The sequence below is a fragment of the Sardina pilchardus genome, chromosome 4 (genome assembly GCF_963854185.1).
Source record: "Sardina pilchardus chromosome 4, fSarPil1.1, whole genome shotgun sequence".
In the NCBI taxonomy this organism is placed as follows: domain Eukaryota; kingdom Metazoa; phylum Chordata; class Actinopteri; order Clupeiformes; family Clupeidae; genus Sardina; species Sardina pilchardus.
The window spans coordinates 4,970,141-4,989,933 of record NC_084997.1 but is presented as its reverse complement, the minus strand read 5'-3'; the positions used below and the strand labels follow the sequence as shown (position 1 = coordinate 4,989,933).

Here is a 19,793-nt window from a genome sequence, read left to right as displayed (position 1 = left end):
AAACAGCCAGGGTGGGTGAAGAATTGAGCCTGAATGTGAAATATTTCTTGCTCACATGACCTCTGGGAGTTGTGGTTGATTTAAAAGCAGGCCTGCATGTTGCTGTGCACAAATGCAGTGGAAACTCCTAGACAACCTTTTATCGTTGATCATATTTTTTAGTCAACTGCAAATCTAAATGGCATCACCTTGTGGCTGCTGTGACTCTGTATTAACTGTTCAATGTACAGTTTTCTATTGTTTGGGACACAGTCACTTAAAAATTTGTTTCTATTTAGAAGTCATTCAACTTTTAAAATATAACTGGAAGTTACTACAGTATGTGAGATCACGCAGGCCACTCACACACTCTCTCTCTCTCACACACACACACACACACACACACACCACTTTACTGCGGAAATGATTATATCCTGCCATTCCTGTGTGACCTTCCTGTTCCTCCGGACAGATTTATATCAAAACACTGACCCGCCCATCCATCAGAAATGACAAATCTGCCATTCATAGGAGTTGCTGTGGCCACGAGTGCAAATATGCAACGTTAGGTCTACAGAAGGAGAAGAGAAAGCCATAAACAAGTTGCAATATTTCCATTTAATGAAGCCATATAAAAGTGAGTGTGTGGTTACAAAAGTGTGAACGTATTGGCTCAAAGTGCCAACCAAACTGGTCAAAAAGTACTGTAAAAGCTCTGAAAACTAATGACGAATGCCAAGCCGGTATTCTGTTTTGACGGTGGGTGAGGATGGAACCGACACTTTCGGCTTCAGTAACGCTTACTGTAGGCAGGGGTGTTCGCTGAGGGAGTGTGGTCCGGCTTCGCAGCACTCTCTCTGTGACTGCGTGTATGAAGACTTAACCCTTGCTTCCTGCACAGATCCAACTCTATTTTCTCAGGAAATCGGAGACTGAACATCGACCCCTCTGTGCAGGTGATTAAGATCACTTTACACCCCGGTCTTGTTTCAGCGGGGGAGATGAGGTGATTAACAGAAAAAAAATGCACAGGGTATAGTTGAGTGGAATTTCACCAAACTGTTATCTTTATGCAGAGTGTTCCAGGCAAAGCAAGGCAATCATTGCTAACACTCACAACTGCAGGTGAGAAAAATCATTCAGTCGTGTCAGTGTTGCCAGTGAGGGAAAAATGGTACAGAATAGGAAAATAGAAGATTGTATAATAAAACATCAAAAAAGGAATGATGAAAGCATGACATCATGATACCGTCACCCAACAGTTGAATGACAATTCTGAAAATTTCATAAAAATCTAGAAGGAAAAAAAAAAATCAGTCCATTTTAGGCAGCTGTCCTTGACATACTGTATCAAGTCCTTGATGTTTGGCAAAATAAATCTTGTAAAAGCACTTTAAAGAGGCCATTAAATGAATGGGCATGGGTGGCTACTAAGGCATCTGGTTAAATTAAGGCCACAGACAGCTTGGCAGACAATAAATAAAACAATGGATTTTTTGCTTCAAAATTATTTTCTCATTGGTAGTGTGTAACATTAGGAAAGGCACTCGCGCTCGGAGCACAGGTGCTGTGGTGTGGTGTGGTGTGGAGGTCCCAGGTAGTGGATGTGGGTGCCAATCACCATTGCAGTGCTGAGGACACAAGTGATGGGCTGATGTCTGACCAGTCTGGTCTGGAATGTACATGCGATCAGTCATCACATTTTGTTGAAGCACTCTTTTGCATTGGTCCACACTTGTATTCCCTGAGGAGATGAGAGAGAATAGAGAGATATTGAAAGGGAAGAGAGACAGATAGAGGAAGGAATAACTGATGTGTATGCAACACAACTGGTTGTAATCATTCTGATAGGACACAAACAATATCTAACAATGACAAGGTCCTGTGTGTTGTGCGGAGGGTTTACAGAATTTATAAAAATGTTAATATGTATTAAAATAAGTTAGTAAAACATGAAGTGTTGAAGTGTTTCGACCACAGTCTGAGTATGCGTAAACACAACGAAAGCTTTGGAAAAGAAACCTAATATTCTCTTCACTTTTCCACTATACTCTACACTGTTTCAGATGTGGGCCAAGTGTAAAGGTAGTCTCTCACCTTTTTGCACATGCTGATCTGCATGATGGCATAGCTGATCAAAGCCTCCTTCAGGTCATGGTTCTTCTGATCCTTAAACCTCTCAATATCTGACCAAGCGCTCTTTACAAACACACTGGAGAATGGTACAAAACATTGCTCAGTTGTTTGCTGAAGTCATTAACTAAAATGAGATTCTGATCATTCAAACTTAACTGAAACTATACTATGTACACAGTGCGAAATCTAGCGTAAACAGTTTTGATAAAGGCATGTTACCTTTTGAAAACACAGCTGGGCTCTGCCCACATCGATGGGAGTCATGCAAGTTTGGAAAAATTTTGTAACTTGAGTGAAATATGGAAAAATGAGGTGTCCTCTTACTCGCACTCTGTGTTCTGCTCTTTGAGGGAATCCTCGCCCTCCTGAATCTGCCCTTCCAGAACTTTCATCTTGGCCTCTCTCTGCTCGGGGGTCTCCTGGCCAAAGAGCTTACTGGTCATCCCCTTCAGCGAGAAGGTGCGCACCGTCTGCACATGGTGAGGAAACAAAATGAACAAACAATAACTTAAAATTCCTTAACTTATTTCTCCCCTGGACATTCAGGCCAGTAAGGCTCCAGTGTGAAATGAAAGCTCTACATTACTGAGCTCAGGAAGTGAACCCTGGACCAACATTCTCCTGATTTAAAAGGACTCTGTGACTGTTGAGAGTCCGTGTTCTCAGCTAGATACATTTATCCTACATTTAGTTTACACTTTTTTAGCAACCAGTCAAATTCATATGAGACATCCTGCTGATCATCAGTGCTAATTGATGTACACAGCTTTTGTAATGCTAATTTATGCAGAATGTGAAATAAACTAAGTTTGTTGAGGCAGTTTCTATGTATCAGTATATCTCACTCCCAGAGTGAGGAGAAAGATTTTGGAAAACTCTAATGCTTTCTGTGAAGTTTCCATTTGCAGCGCATGGCTCATCTGTTCCCTGTAGGAGGGCTCCCACTGACAGACACGCACCCCAGTGGCCAGCTCCTCCTGCTGCTGCTTCTTAGTGGTGAGGTCCTGCGCCGCCATCTCCAGCTCGTACTGAATCAGCTCGTGCTTCCTGCACACCGCCCTGAAACAAACACAGCCCATTGGACAAGCCAGTCAATGGATCATCTGCCAATCACACACACACGCACACACACATACACACACACAGCAGATGTCCTTTACCACAAAAACGCTGGCTGCTCTTTTGGCAAAAGCATGTTTGTGGGAATCTATTTATGTCAGATAATACAGAGGGGATTACAGGAAAACCAAATAGCAAATCTGCCCCCGCAACTAATGCACAACACAGGGCATCAGTGCCTGTAAGAGATTGCATAATACAGTTATGAATGCATTCAAGTTAATTCAAGGACATTCATATGGCCCACAGGCGCACTGATAATGCACAGCCACAAGGGAGGCTCTTGTGCTGTAATTAATTGGCTGGAGGGGGCTTCATTTTAAAGGGTAGCGATGCAAGGGGTCTGGCACCATCCCGACCAGCGGAGCCAACACCACAACCAGAATCACTGGCAGGAGACGGGGGCTTGCGTGAGGAGTCCTCTTACGACAGGAGCGTGGCCGTGCCCCTGGAATTCTGGCTGCCGGTGGGAATCGGCAGTCTCCCCGGCAGACTGCAGGGCCACTTGAAGGCCAGCGCTCCTCCATTTCCGCCGGCTCAGGCGGCCGCGACCGTGGCTAATCAGGAGCCCCTGGGCCACAGAGCACCACCGCCCCTCCACAAAAACTTGTCCCCTCGGCCAACAACTCTCACTGGGTTATCAAAATAAGACCTCTCTTAATGTAGTTAAGGTTCACAAACACAAAAGGTTTGGCTTACGCAAGGCCCGCGTGGGGGGAAATAAGAAATGTAAAGATTTTATTACAACTTACCGCAACACTGGGAACTGTTTCTCCAATACAGTGTGTATAGAGGCTATCAAGTTACCAGTCAGTTAGTCCGTCACAGCATTGGCCAAATGATTAAATGTAAATGTAAATCCCTGGCCAAACCCACCTCAGAGCCTCAGTGTAGAAGAGGTACTCTTTCAGTTGGTCTGCATAGTGTTCCTCCTCTTCCAGGATGTCATCCACTGATGCTGCATAGCTACAGTAATAGAACATTTTAGTTACTGCACAATGTGAGCAGCTGGGTAAGACATTATAAAATGACTACTGCCAAATAACAGACTCTTTTAATTACCAGTAACAGGGCTGTTAGCCAAAAGCAAAAAAAATCTCTTGTGTTTACAATAGAAAACCCTGTCAAAATACACTTGTACCTCTGTTATACATCACAGGTTTTCTCTTTCTCTGATGACTAAAACAGAAAGTGCTAAAGACAACAATGGGAGACCACAATCTGCAACGGTAATGACAATTACATTCTTGTTATGGCCGCTCCCCCCACCTTCAGTAAGTGTGACACGTGTCTGTCAAATACCCCACTGGCACGCCAGGGAGCTGCTGTTGACGGACGGGCCGCTTTAAAGGGGTCTCTCCGTGGAGACCAGCTGCTGACACAGCTCTCCTCCAGCGGCCCCATGGACCCAGTGGCCTGTGACCCCGAGGTAGCGAGAGCGGCAATCTGGAAGCCATCAGAGAATGTCCCAGATCGAGGCGGGGGTGTGGGGAGAGGAGTGTGTGTTGGGGGGGGGGGGGGGGGGTGCATTGAGAGGCCGAGGCAGGGCAGTGGGGGTGTGGACAACGTAACTGCGGCAGGCAACACACCACAAACGCTGTGAATCTCTCAGGCCACTACACTGCAGCCGCTTTGCAGTCGTTTCAGGGGGTGGGTTAGGTAGTGGAGGAGTGTTGAGGTTGGGGTTGGGGGGGGGGGGGGGGGGGTTATTCGCCAGTCAGGACCAAAACCCAAACCCTCCCCTGGGCACCCCCCCCCCCCCCACCAACTCCCCTATCCTTCCCCCTGAAAGCCTTTTAGCTACTTGTTACCAGAGAGCCTCCATCCGAAACCTTTGGGCTTCCAAACCCCTCCAGCCCATGTGTTTTACAGCTCTGGACAGAGGGCACGCACATGTACGGTCAGCCCAGCGAGTGGGGGGTGGGGGGGGTCTGGCGTGGGGAGGGAATCAGGCAACACCTTCATTTTTCAGCTCGCTTGATGAGGTCTCGGAGGGTAACAGGAGAAGCCCACAGAGGGAGAGGGCAGTGGCCAGTGGAGGGGAACGACAGCCAAAACAGCTGCAACACGATCCCACACTAATCCTATCAGGGTTGTACCGAAACATCATCAAAGTGACAGAAGCGAAGCCCCAACCAATTCTACCAAGTTTGATGTGAAGTGTGTTAAGGAAGTTATATTCGCCATCAAACGTATATGCGTGTGCTTGACTTGACTGTATATCTTTAGGCTACCATGTTCTGTGTGCACTTTATTTCTATTGTGTGTGTGTGTGTGTGTATATAGAAACTCACGCATCCATATGATGGCCAGCACTCTGTAGTCCATCCCCCATCTCTTTCTCTATGGCACTCCACTCACTGTCAACCAAAGACACAAGGAAGCAACTTCAGCAGTATGCCAACACAGAGCTCAAACGCCATGATGCTACAAGAGGATTAAAGCAGGAGGGCACAATGCCATGCTAGCACCTTCAGATGCTGATTAGCTATTAGGAAGTGTTTGATTACATGAGAGATCAAATAAGTCACAATATGTCACAACAAATACAGTGCACAAGGAGAAAAGTGGTTCACTGCATCGTCAAAAGACTCGACTCCCACCTGAAGACTCTGCCGTAATTCCCGTGCACTTTGTATACTCCGTAGAGGCGGTCAGCTACCCTCTAGGGTGGAGAGCAGAGGTCAGCAAGCGAAACTTAAGAGCTAGCATGTTTTCATTCAAAGCCCTGTGCTCCAAACTGCAGCAGTGTGCAGAAATATGATATAATGACTCAAAATGACAACAGAAAAGTGCAAGCTTGTGGCAGGATCCTAAAACAGCACTGGGCTCCAGGGCGTGCCAAGAGGCATTACACGCTTGCCCTCGCTCGCAATTGGATTTTGACACTAAAAGTGTTTTGCATGTTTGCTGCTTGCTGACAACAGACTATTATGCTCCAAAATAGAGGGAAATAGAAATTATGCTCCAAAATAAAGAAACCACTGGGAGTGGGTCTGAGCATCTGTGTGTGTATGTGTCTGTGTGGACAGTAAATGTGTACTTCTGCGTGTGTATGTGTTTGACAGGGCTGTGTGTGTGCATGTGCACAACACAGTTGTGTATATATCACTCCGGTGTGTACTTGTGGGTGTGTTGTAAGTGTATGAGTGCGTGTATGAGTGTGTGTGTGCGTATGTGTGTGTGTGTGTGTGTGTGTGTGTGTGTGTGTGTGTGTGTGTGTGTGTGTGTGTGTGTGAAAGAGAGAGAAGGAGAGAGAGAAGAGGAGAGAGTGGTGGTGTGTATGAGAGGTGGTGTGTCGATGAGGAGCTGTGATATTGGGCAGCTGTGTGGACTCACCGCTCGAACTCGCAGCAGCTGGGAGATGACAGACTGCAACTCATCGCCATAGTGTTTCATCTCAGCAAACCTCCTGCAGCACAGGAGAAGGGCACAGAGAACAGGAGCCAGAGCCAGAGAAAGAGAAGGTAAAAGAGAGGGACAGAGAGAGAGAGAGAGAGAGAGAGAGAGAGAGAGAGAGAGCAAGAAATGACGCTGCATCTTGTTCAACAAACGCTGAGTGTTCATTAAGTTCACACCGCACTAGTTCGAGGGGATGTGAAGGAATGAAGGACCTACTTATCTGGGTTTTTCACCCGGAACGTCGCATTGAGAGCCTTCAGCCTTGAATCCGCCTGGGGAGAAGCAGAGAGGGGGAGAGGAGGCCAGCCAGAATATGTTAAGTGCTCATGAATATTTTGCTTGAACTTCTGAACTGTTGAACTTCTAAGATTTCTCTGAAACAACATTTAAAAAAACCTCAGATATGTGTCAGCAAACGACAAAAGTGCTGCAGTCTCCATTCTAACAAAACTGAAGTCACTATCATTCTTATGGTCCACTTCTGTCACAGCTATACTCTAGAATAACATGGCATGATCACATGATTTTCTACACACATCCAAACGCACAGATCCTAAACAATTCTGCACCCATCGTCCCTTTGCATAAGACAGCAGTATCATGACAAACCACTGCAGCGCAAGACACAGTTGATGAGAAGTGGCAGGGTAAGCAGAGGAGGCTCGGGATGTATGAGTGAGGTGGGTTTAAAGCCAGTCAACCCAGAGCGCTGATGGAGTACCTTTGCCTGGAATCCTGTCTCAAACACCATTTCCTTCCAGCCGTTTTCCTGTGGGGCGACAGAGACAAGGACAGTGGCTTGAGTTTGACAAAGACCATCACCAACGTGACAGCACTTTCAAAGGAGGCCACTCAAGGAAGCAGAACACAATTGGAGTGCGAAAGGAGATATCAACCCAGTCAGATTATTTGGTCTGAAAGCCTTTGAAGAGGCACGTCATCCTAGTTCACGTCTTCATCCTTCCTGAAGGCCAACAAAGACGGACTTGTGCTTATAGAGGTTATTCTGACACAGCTACAGCAGTCATTCCAAGGAGTGCGTGTGAGTGTGTGTTTGTGTGTGCGTGTGTGTTAAAAAGAGAGACAGAAAGTGTGTGTGTGTGTGTGTGTGAGAGAGAGAGAGAGAGAGCAGCAAACTGTATGTTTGTATGAGTGTGTCTAAGCCTGTGTGTGTGTGTGTGTGTGTGTGTGTGCGTGCCTGTGTAAGAGAAAGCGAGAGAGAGAAAATAAGAGAGGGAGATAATGAGCAAGACAAAGGCAAAGGTGTCATTCTGACAACTCTCAGAGACAGCCCAGGGCTAATGTCCTCCGTGAGTAATTGCTGTTCTGGCCAGAGGGACATCCTGTCCACTTTTATGTACAGTGTGTCTGGCTACTGCTTAGTGTTTGCTCAGGGCGGGGGTGGGGACAGGCCCTATTGCGGAGTGGAGTGGAGCGGAGGGAGGAAAGGGCCCCTTCAGCGGCCGGTGTGGCTGCCGCCCGGGTCTATCCCTTACTAGTCAGGGGGCCAAAACTGATATTAAAACTTTGTCGGACACTTTTTGGTACAAGCATACAACCTATCCAGTATTGATATTTAACCCCTCAACATGAGTTCTAGACAGGTTGTCAGCTTAGAAAATGTTATTTTGTCCATTTTAACACTATATTCTTAAAAATGGAAAAAGCGGATTTTCCCCCCAAAGTGCTTCCTTTTTCTTCCATGTTACCTACTGTAATCTTGGGCAAATGTGCAATATAATCCAACTTGTGTGCAAGCATGATCATACGGAAGAGCAATAGGGCTACGGAGTGAAATATTTATTCTAAATCTCTGAGAAAAAAAGTCAAAACTTTCGAGAAAAAAGTCAAAATTTTCGAGAAAAAAAGTCAAAATTTTCGAGAAAAAAGTCGAAAATTTAAAAAGTTGAAAGTTTTGAGAAATGAAGTCAAAAGTTTTGAGAAAAAAAGTCAAAGTTTTTGAGAAAAAAAGTCGAAATTTTCGAGAAAAAAGTCAGAAATCTGTAGAAGGCTCAAAGAAAGTTTGAATTAGGAATATTGTCAGCTAGAGTCAATAGTATCTTGTGGCGCAGCGCTAGCTCTCGTAATCAGTCGACCGGGGTTCACTTCCTACCTTAGGCGGACTTTTGTAGCTTAGGCTAATATGTTGTTTTTAGCTTACCAGGAACAAGTCATTCAGAGCTGGAGCTGACAGAAACTTTGTCTCTTGCCATAGTGCTGCTGTAATGGACAACTTAATAAAATTTTATTTCGAGATTGGATTAACTAACAAAGAGATCTGCAGTCTTAGCACAGAATTACAGTAGGCTAGGCCCCAAGGTCTATCCGGACCTTGAAGAGGCGGTGTCGTGAACTTGGACTGTAGGAGGCGAAATCAGTCGAACATAGACAATGCCTTCGTGCAGGAGAAACTGCATGCGGACAGATGCAGGGATATCGTTCAAGTACAGCTCGCTCCGGCCCGCGGGAAGGCGACATGGAAGGCGAGGCTTGACCATAGGGGCTTGACAAGGACAAGTCCATTCTGGGACTGTGATCTGTTCTGCACACGCGCGTAATAGTAGCAGGAAGAGGGGAGATTTGCCTGCCCGATCGTTTGTGACAATCTGTTGGACTGCTTATTTGTCTTTATTTCAAAATGTTTGTCTATTCATCTGTTTATTATTAAAAACCATTAACAGTAAATGGCCATGGAAATATGTCAACATGTGAACTGCAGACCCAAGATCATGACGGGAGTCGAACCCGGGCCCCCTGGGTGAAAGACGAACACTCTAGCGTTGCACCACTTGTCACTGTATAGTTATGGTTATAATATCTGAATTATAACCTTTACCGCCTTCTACAGATTTCTGACTTTTTTCTCGAAAATTTTGACTTTTTTTCTCGAAAATTGTGACTTTTTTTCTCAAAACTTTTGACTTTATTTCTCGAAAATTTCGACTTTTTAAATTTTCGACTTTTTTTCTTGAAAATTGCGACTTTTTTCTCGCAAATTTTGACTTTTTTTCTCAGAGATTTAGAATAAATATTTTACTCCGTGGCCCTATTGCTCTTCCGTATGATCATTAAAAAATAATGATCAATAAATACCACAAGAGTATCACACCACAAGGGCCACTGTTGTGTCAGGGGGCCAATTCTGAAAAGGGCTTCCGTTAAGACTTTTGCAGACATGTTTTGGTTCAAGCTGTCAGTGCCACCCTATTTTTTTTTTTTTGTTAGAAGACACAAATAGGTAAGATATCAGGGTGGTTGTGAAGACGACGTTAAAAGCTTGTAGGGAGAGACATGCAATGCTGCACAAGTTCTAATATCTAAATGTTACAGTGAAAATGTAGAACTGTAGATGGTGGTGTATAGTGCTATTTAACTTCATTAATATACCAGGTTGTGACACAAATTATATTTAATGGACATATTACTATAGTTATTCATTCAATCCAAACATAACTGCTCTCTCACTTCTTTAGGGTTAGGGGATAGTAACTAGTTAGCAATAACAACTTTGTTATAGTCGTATGGCAAAGGTATGTTTTTCCCCTGTAAAACCCGGGAAGTTAACTGAACTCAAATTATTTGAGTACTGTAAAGCCTGGGAAGCTAACTTATCTGAACCGGATGCCTTGACATTTGAGTTTGGCAACTCATTTAATTTGAGTGTAAATAAGTCATTCAACTGGAGTTATTAGTATATTGTACAGTATGTATTGCATTTTGTGTTGGGATAACTTAAAGGAGTCAAGTAAACTACACTAATTTTATTCACCTAATAACAACTTGAGTGAATTATCATGACAAGTAAGAATTATGTAGGCCTACACACGAAAAAATGCAATGTACTCAATGTGTGAGCTATAATTTTCTATGGATTATGGGTAAATGCTTCTTTAATTTTCTAATAAGTATTTGTTCTCTTAGCTGTTAATTGTGGCTTCTTACTGTTTACCAGGTGATGGGCAAAAATATTGTGTTGATGATTTTCAGAATATGGTCAGATATACCATTAAGGAGAAGCCCATTCTCAAAATATAAAGAACATTATGAAGTTCACTTTTTCTTGGCCTAATGCAAAGTTGATTGCGTTTCCCAATTTGACTTTGACCTATAATCACTTGAAAGTGTCACAAAGTTGAGTATCCCAATGGTGTGATTGAGCCTCCTATTGTCTGTCTGTATTGTCTCTTGGGGAGATACAGACACATTATGCATGTTTACATTGAGTAACTATATTACCCCTCTTATGGGCAGGATATGAGCTGATTGAGTAACTATATTACCCCTCTTATGGACAGGATATGAGCTTCAGGAGTAAAGATTTCAGGATTTTTTTATAGGTTTAAATTTCTATTAAATGAATAGGATTACTGCAGAAGGATGGTAATTGTGAAACATAATATTTATCACCATGGCAGTACTGGCCATCATGATGTACTGTATCTTCAGATTATCATTATGTCTGTCAGAAGCATTACACATGATCTAAGATTTTAAAATCAGCCCACAGGCCAAGTCTGTTGTGGATAGTCATCTGCTTGATGGTGTGTGGTGTCAATATAAATAACACAATAACATAACAGCTATAGTATAGCCGTAACTATAGTTTAACTATTGCATTTAAGATTCAATTTCAGTCAAGATTAATATGTGATAATGTGTTAAGAATACTATGGACAGTGACATTCTGGGAAATGTAATGTGTGGTCAGCCATTTCTTATTGTGAATATACTTCTTGCCATGATTACTTAATTGAAATGAGTGGCATATACAGTCATGGCTGAAAGTGTTGGCACCCCATGCAATGAGTAATGTATCATGAATAAATAAATGTTCTTCCTTAAAAGACTGGGGTCATACGTATTGGCACCCCTATGTTAACCCTCAACTTCCATAGAGGCAGGCAGATTTTTATTTTTAAAGGCCACTTATTTCATGGATCCAGGATACTATGCATCCTGATAAAGTTCCATTGGTCTTTAGAACTAAAATTGCCCCACATCATCACACACCCTTCACCATACCTAGAGATTGGCACTGACGTCAGCTCCAAGCACCTGACCTGTTCTCACCAAGCTCCAAGCACCTGACCTCTGTGGTTAAAAGCTGGGGGGAAAGCATGCCATCCTTCATGTCCCTTCTTCTGTTGGCTGCCTATACCCGAGCACCACTGCTTGGATGGGGAAAAATACCTTTGCCATACGACTATTACAAAGTTATTACTACTAACTAGTTACTAACCTCTAATCCTAAAGAACTGAGAGAGCAGTTATGTTTGGGTAGAATTGATGAATATAGTGATATGTCCATTAAACATAATTTGTCACAACCTGGTACATTAATGAAGTCAAATAGCACCATAGACCACCATCTACAGTTCTACATTTTCGCCATAACATTAAAGTATTACAACATGTGCAGCAGTGCACTGTCTCTCCCTACAAGTTTTAAACTTGGCTTGACTCATTCCCATAGATAGGGGTACTGATTGATAGAGGTTTTGGAATGCTATGTTATGTTTCCAATCTGATATTCACTTTGAAAACTGGTTCTCTTTAGGCGGAGATTGTTTTTTTCATGTTCTAGGTCTGTTGTCTCTTATACTGTACAATAAATGTTAATTCTGACACTTCAGCAGACATCCCACGAGTGTTAGCTTTCATTCCATACCATTTTTATCTATATGGTCGTTGTGGTTGTGGAGATATTCAACATTTATCGTTGGCATGTCATGTTGAGCAGGAAACCAAAAAATTGGCCTGAAATTGCTTGCACAAGTTAAAAAAATTTTTTTTTTGCTTGACAACCACCATAATATCTTACCTATGGGTGTCTTCTAACTAAAAAAATAGGTTGACCGCTTGTACCAAAACATGTCCGCAAAAGTCTTAACGGAAGCCCTTTTCAGAATTGGCCCCCTGACTATACCTCAGTGAGGAAGGAGAAGAAGATGTTGTCGGTGGACAGGGTGGGATGGGATGCCACCCGGAGCAGGAAGTTCTCCAGGCCTACACGGCGCCTCTCCACAAAGTCCGGGTCCATGTTATCTGCTGTCAGCTTGTGCCACACAAACTCGGCCTGGAAATGACCAATATGAAGAAAATGTTACTGTGACATTATTCTAAAAAAACAAAAAAGTCAAATGTCAAGAGTTTGTTAGCACACTTTCAAGGATTTTTCAATAATATAATATTTCAACATATAATAAAAACACTTAAATATTGGCAACAAAGCAAATGCAAACATGTCATTTACATTAAGTCCTGGAATGGAACACTAAATCATTTAGTGACAAGAAAAACAAAATCTCTGAATGCTATTCCACCACTCCAGGGTTTAAGTGCATTCAGGGTTACAATACATTCAGCAGATAACTATAGGGAATGTATCGTAATGTGCTTAAGATTTACAAAACTGTCCATGGTTATACGGTCAACTTAAGTGCTCTATACAAACGGGTTGATATCACTCACTCGCTTCTCTGGAAGAGGAGGGACAACCACGAAGGGGTAGGTGACTAGTAAGAAGTTTCGAAGAATCTCAAATTCACTATAGCGTCTCCACAGGGAATCTGGAGTGGAGTTGGTCCCCTCAGAGGCAGCATCTGCTGGGCTTTTGTGGTAAAGGGAAAAAAATATAAGATGATGCATTCTGGACAATTACATAACATTACATTACATTCCTAACCTCAGTAATATACTCAGCATGTAATATGAACAGCATTTAAAATTGAGTTGTACATGTTTTTTACTAAATAAACAGCTCATGATTAAGGCCAACATTGAAAAACTTGTTCTAAGTCTTAGTTCTTAGTCTGCACTTAGATATGTATGCCCTGCTTAAAATGAATGTTTAGCGCTCACGTCAGGCCATGTTTATGACCCAGCCAACATAAACACAAATGTGTAGACTTAACATTCTAAAAAATCAGGTTACCCTCAAAACTGTCTTTACTGGTAGCATGTTTAATCATCATAATAACGAGGACTACAAATGTAGGTCTCTTTCTCCTAGAAGACAGCTTTAAAGGCAATAACAATGCAGGGCCCCTTTATAAAAAAAAGAACCCACTCTCTGAAGGAGATGACTCAAATTCTTCCATGGCCTCTGCCCTCAATCCTTCTCCAGAAATATTCGCTGTTAATTGCCAACACCAGATAGCGTAATCAAAATGTCAACATTAATATTCAATAAGTAGGGTCTCTGTAAAACAACGCACTGCCAAACTGTGGTGGGCTGTTGATGTTACCATCATCCATTTGACATTGCAGGACAATATTTCAGTAGAGAGCATACCCAACTGCTGACTGCTGAGGTAAATATTGGGCAGAAAATGTTAACCTCGCTTTCTTTTTTTTTTTTCTAATCGCCCTAAATGAAAATACCCCCCTGTAGCAGGCTCCAGAAGAGCTCTCCGATTACACTGACTGGGGGAGCAGCAAACCTCCGAAGTGGCCGTGTGCACCATGCCAAAAGTTAAATGGCGACTATCTCCCGTGAGCCGTCCATGCCAGGAACCCCAGGCAGGGAAGGCTCAAAGAGCACACTGGAAACATACGCTGGCTGCTGGGGCCAGAGCAACAGGGATCCCAAAATCAATAAAAACATCCCCCCAAAACATGGAGCCACTGTAGCTGACATAGGAAAGAGTGAGACTTTGTCTGACAGATAGAGATGGCGGAAGAGCAGTGGGTGTCGTAACAGATAGATAGAGGATGGAGTGAGAAGAAAGAGTGGAAGAGAGGGGGGGGGTGGATAAGGGAGGGGGAGCGGGACTAAGAAATTGGAGTTGTGAATACAGCGGACCTTGGGGAGGAAATGAGAGCTCATAATGGTCTCTACACGAATAATCCATGCTGGAATCACAAAGGGGAGCGTGGCTCCAGTGATGCTGGGGGGCATTCTCCACTCCAACTGCGGGACTGCCTGCCCTGAGCCTGCATCGCAACACACTCCCCTCTCCCAGGCCTGTGGTAAATAAAGACCAGTTTGCATGTGTGTATGTGTGTGTGTGTGTGTGTGTGTGTGTGTGTGTGTGTGTGTGTGTGTGTGTGTGTGTGTGTGTGTGTGTGTGTGTGTGTGTGTAATAGCATGCGCTGTTCAGGTCCCAACCAAAACATGTGTTTCCTTTTATGGGATAGGCCAACAATACAGCTCTGTGCTCAGCGCTCTAAGCAGCCGACAGTGGGACGACTCTCTCTAAGCAGTCCTCAGAGGAGCTGGGGAGCTCCAGGAAGGTGAGGGAGGCATCGGACACACAGACAGACAGACTTCTGACAGATACTGTTACTATAATGTTCCACTAATATACAAAGCAGGGGAGCTGATGCAAATTCATCAACATATTCATGTCCCTAAACCAAGACAACAGTCACCATAGTAAAGTACAGCTGAAAGAATGCACACTGGTCTTTAAATACAGCATATCTATCTTTAGCTGTTGTGTAAAAGCTTTGTTTGAGTACAGGGATTGCCTTTGGTTGTTGTGTAGGCAAGCTATTTTCTGTCATGACTTTCTACCTTCTCATTCTAAGGTACTGTGTGTGTGTTCTTGTTTCAAGGATGCCTCATCTTGGCAAAGAAGAGGATGAACTCTGATTTGATTACATTTCCACCTCCTAAGTAAACAATAAAAGGAAAATGGGGATTTATCCCCCCCTCTTCTTTTTTAGATGAGTGTGTGTGTGTGTGTGTGTGTGTGTAAGGGGGGGGTGCTCCTCCTCTCCAATTCTGTGTTGAGTTTCACAGTTCCACTGCTGGTCTGGAGCAGCTCGGAGTTTGGCTGTGGCCTTTTCCTGACCTCTAGCATCACTGCAGTGGGTGTAGCTGAGACAGAAAACTGATGTTGTTGATAGGCTGAAATATGATAATCACGTGGTCTTAAGCAAGCTTGTTTCATGTACAAGTTATGTACACAGACACTGCACCTTCATTTCCATCCAATTAAGATTTTTGTCCCCAAACCATGGATTAGAGTTGGAAGGTCAGACTCACTAGGTCATAAAAGATAGAAATCTGGGTCTAGATTGACATCCAGATGGAAGAACTATGCACCAGAGTTCTTCAATATCACAATAACATACAATTAGGAACAAAGTTATTCTTAAATATTGATTTAATTTCTCTTGACCAATATGTTTGATCTGACTGAAAAGTACACTGCCACTTGGCTAAAAGTTGCAAGACAATGTGGTAGAAACACAGAATCAAAAAACATAAGCGTCATCATCTTTTTTTTAACATTTTTATGAAAAATGGTATGTCCAGATCTATACCCTTTTTATATAATCAGTGGAAACATCTTTATTTGCATTCACAGCTTTCAAAATGGCTCTTATAATGCCTTATAATGCCTACCCAGCCTCTCCATGTCTCCACAATTATTCTAGAGCACACCTTTTTAACAGCAATCCGGGTTTTGAGGCAGGAACAATACTTTGCCATCACTCTGGCCTTGTGCTCACTTTTTTGACGGATTGAGGTCTGGACCAAGGCTGGGCCACTCTAAAGTGTTGATATTGTTCTCTGTTAATCATTTCTGGCCTTGTTTGGCCGTATGTTTTGGATTATTGTGTGGTTTAATGGTCCAATGCCGTCGGGGTAGGTCTCTCAGCAGACTGCCTGGTCTTATCCTCCAGAATCTTAATGTAGCCCCCAAAAGAATCATTTTCTCTCCCCCACACTTCAAACGGACATGGCGTCATTGGGGTTTAATGCCTTTTTCTATGCCAATCTCAGGCCATGTCCCTGGGTCAAAAAATAATAATAATCCAGCGAAAGCTAAATTCTTTGTCCAAGTGTGCCCTTATAAAGGTTAAGATAAGTTGTGCATGTTTGGTAGCCTGGCTACTAGTGCCTACCACTTCTCAAATGAGACGTGGTCTGGCAACCAGACGTTCATTTTCTCGTATTTGAAAAAATGCCCAGATCCGTTCATTGGGCGCCACGGATGTCTATCAAATGCGTCTGTGCATAGCTCATCATGGTCTTGCTTTCCCCCCTGTTCTGTGATTGGTGCCTTATCTCAGGCAAAAATTAGGGCGGTAGTTTCCAGACTGCCTTAGCTGCGTGAATGAAATCACAGCGCAAGGCAGGATGGGAACACCCAGGCTACATGTTTGGAAGAGTGATCCATGATCAGCATCCATGATGACCAAGTGGTCCATTTTGATGGGGTGAAAATGTCAACCACCAACACAAACACCAAACCCACAGTGGAGAATAGCTATGTAGCGAATGTACTCGTTTTGGGTGTTTTTCAGACAATGGGACCTGGTGACCTTCTCAAAGCAAATGGTAACACTAAAACAAGGAGCTACATTAAGATTTTTGGAGGAAAAGATCAGGCTGCTGAGAGACCTGCTCCAATAGGCGGCACTGGACAATTAAACCACAAAATGATCCAAAACATACAGCCAAACAAGGCAAGGAAAGGTTAACAGAGAACAATATCATCACTTTAGAGTGGCCCAGCCTGGGTCCAGACCTCAATCCGTCAAAAAAAGTGAGCACAAGGCCAAAGTGATGGCAAATAATGGTTCCTGCCTCAAAACCTGGATTGCTGTTAAAAAGGTGCGGCCCAGAATCATTGTAGAGGCATGGAGAGGCTTGGTAGGTATTATAAGAACCATTTTGAGAGCTATGAGTGTAAATAAAGATGCTGCCATTGATTCTACCGCTCCTCCATAGAGAGCATCCTGGTGTACTGTGTGTCAGTATGGTATGCTGGATGCTCTGCAGCAGACAAAAAGCGTATACAGAGAGTGATCAACACAGCACAGAAGATCATTGGTTGTTCTCTACCCTCATTAGAGGAAACTGCCAACTCAAGACTGCGCTCAAAAGCCACAAAAATCACACAGGACTGCTCTCACCGTTGTCACTCACTGTTTGAACTCTTGCCCTCAGGGAGACGTTATAGATGTCTAAAAACAAGGACTAGCAGGTTTAGGAATAGTTTCTTTCCCAAGGCAATATACATTTTAAATGAGGCTAAACCTTTTTACTAATGCTATTTGCATTGTTACTCAGCACTTTACCCTCATTTATATTTGTACTATTATTTATCACATGCTTTTATTATTTATCACACAGGCGGCATGGAGGATGTCTGCAATGTTGCAATGGATGGTGGGAGGATGTATTGAAACGTGTGTATGCATGTGTGTATGTGTGGGTGTGTGTGTGTGGAGGGTGTAAATCTGCAATGAATGTGTTGTAAATGGATTTTTATATGTGTTGATGCACTTTGCTGGAGTGGCTCTATGAATCTCATTGTACTTAAATGCAATGACAATAAAGACATTCTATTCTATTACGGGTTTTTTTTTGGGGGGGGGGGTATGAATAATTATGGACTAAAAACACTTAAAATATATATATTCCATGTTTCTCCCACATTGTCTTACAAATGTTGGCTTGTGGCAGTGTCATTTTCAGTCAGAACATATTGGTCAAGACAAAAATCAACATTAAATCAATATTTGTCAGGGGTATGATTTGTTTCTAACAGTATACAACAATTACATTGTTGTAAGGCTTCTCAATTTCTTGCAGATATTTGCTGGTATTAAAATCTACTTTTAAATCAGTGATGAACCATGAACACATTAAAAGCATTTTGTGTGTGTGTGGGGGGGGGGGGGGGGGGGGGGGGATAAGAGTCTGTGTTGATGCATTTGTGCAGTGTGCATACTGTTGAGAAAGTAATACACTACCGTGTCTCGATGAGGTAAACAGTGTAGATCTCCTGCATGTTCACAGCATTCTTCACTGTTCTCTTCTCTGCTTCTGCTACATTGATCTCCATCTTCCTGAAAAGTACAGGCCCCTTTTCACTCTTCTGCTGAAAGAAGGGGGGGGGGGGGTGTGCAAATCAAGACCACATCAGTGCTTGCATTCACATACAATTGAACTTTACATTGTATACCTCATTTCAGTGAGCAGAACACTCAGACGCTAAGTAAAATTCTGCGGAAGCAAAATTAAACCCCAATACAACTACAATGCGCCGGGGGACGGTAGCCTACCAAAAATATATGCAATCATGTAAACAATCTATTTATTGCACGTTTTACTGAGCAACATTAACGTTACTGACCATTCGTTCAGAACCAGTGTGACAGATCACGGGATGTCTACGTCAGCCTTTAACCAAATGTTGGGTCTTGATGGTGCACTATAATTGTCACTTTACGCAAATGCCTGAAGTAAAGTTCCATTTAAGATCAAAGTATTCTACAACATTGTGTAAATTAAGTGTTAGGAAAAAGCGAACGACGTCTTTCACAAAGGGTAGCCTACACATTAATTCAACTAGCAAACGCTGAGACCTTGGAAACTCGGAAGTTTTTTAGACTTTCTCAAACTTTGATTGAAGACAGTTGCCGCGCCATAAATATTTCTAAGTCCACTCAAGTTGACTAGGTTAACGGTGAATTAATGGGTCTTTTCCTAACGCAAATAATTAAACTAAAAGCTCTTTGTTCGTAGTCTGTCAGTAAGAAAGTTGCTATCAACAACAACAGCTCAGCTGATCCAGCTGCGGCTCATGGACACTGGCTAACTAGCAGCATCGAATTTCGGAAGGCTACGCAACTCCGGGGACTAAATATGGCCTGGCAGTGAAGGAAATCGAGTAATAAGGGACTGCACGTCAGGATGCAAGTAACTGAATTACATGCCATTGCCTTTAACAGTTGTGTATCGGCAAAGTTTACCGTGTTTTTCATGTTGTTTTCTATCTCCCCAGGAGTGAGGTCGATATTTCCAATCACCGCTACTTCGTCGCTTCCCGTATCCGCCATCATTCTGACTTGTGTCCACCTCCTCACCGCATGCGCAGTTCTGATTGCGTTTCTTTTCCTTAATACATAATTCTATCACCTGGTGATTTGCATCATTACACCTGGCGTATACGAACCTACTTCATGACAGCTCTTGTTTGTGGTCTAGTGTAGGCAGGTTTGCCTTTACTTTTTAGTTGGTTAGCCTATTGTTGTTGTTGTTCTATAGGTTACCTGTTTGTGACATGATGAAAATCTCAACTAGCTATAGGGCCTTTTTTTTTTTTTTTTTTTATGTTTCAAATATCTATATCCCAGTCCCACGTAGCCTGAATTGTAGGCCTACAGTGGCGAGCCCACTGACCACCTGCAGG

The 19,793-nt window shown here is 43.0% G+C and overlaps 1 protein-coding gene across 2 annotated transcripts; it reads right to left on the bottom strand.

Annotated features, from left to right (window-relative positions):
• Nucleotides 1-578: 578 nt before the first annotated feature.
• Nucleotides 579-19,489, bottom strand: snx4 (sorting nexin 4). 2 transcript variants are annotated; one of them, XM_062533784.1, is made up of 14 exons: nucleotides 19,354-19,489; nucleotides 18,352-18,476; nucleotides 13,108-13,246; nucleotides 12,563-12,712; nucleotides 7,358-7,405; nucleotides 6,853-6,908; nucleotides 6,574-6,646; nucleotides 5,838-5,899; nucleotides 5,529-5,594; nucleotides 4,111-4,200; nucleotides 3,075-3,174; nucleotides 2,440-2,585; nucleotides 2,077-2,191; nucleotides 579-1,723 (listed from the first exon to the last, which is right to left on the bottom strand). In XM_062533784.1, exons 1-14 carry the CDS (start codon nucleotides 19,441-19,443, stop codon nucleotides 1,676-1,678), a joined length of 1,308 nt encoding a protein of 435 aa, XP_062389768.1. In that variant the 5' UTR covers nucleotides 19,444-19,489; the 3' UTR covers nucleotides 579-1,675. The 2 variants fall into 2 exon arrangements, with proteins under 2 accessions (XP_062389768.1, XP_062389767.1); XM_062533783.1 differs by having other exon boundaries at nucleotides 18,352-18,479; nucleotides 19,354-19,482.
• Between the last annotated feature and the right edge of the window lie 304 nt (nucleotides 19,490-19,793).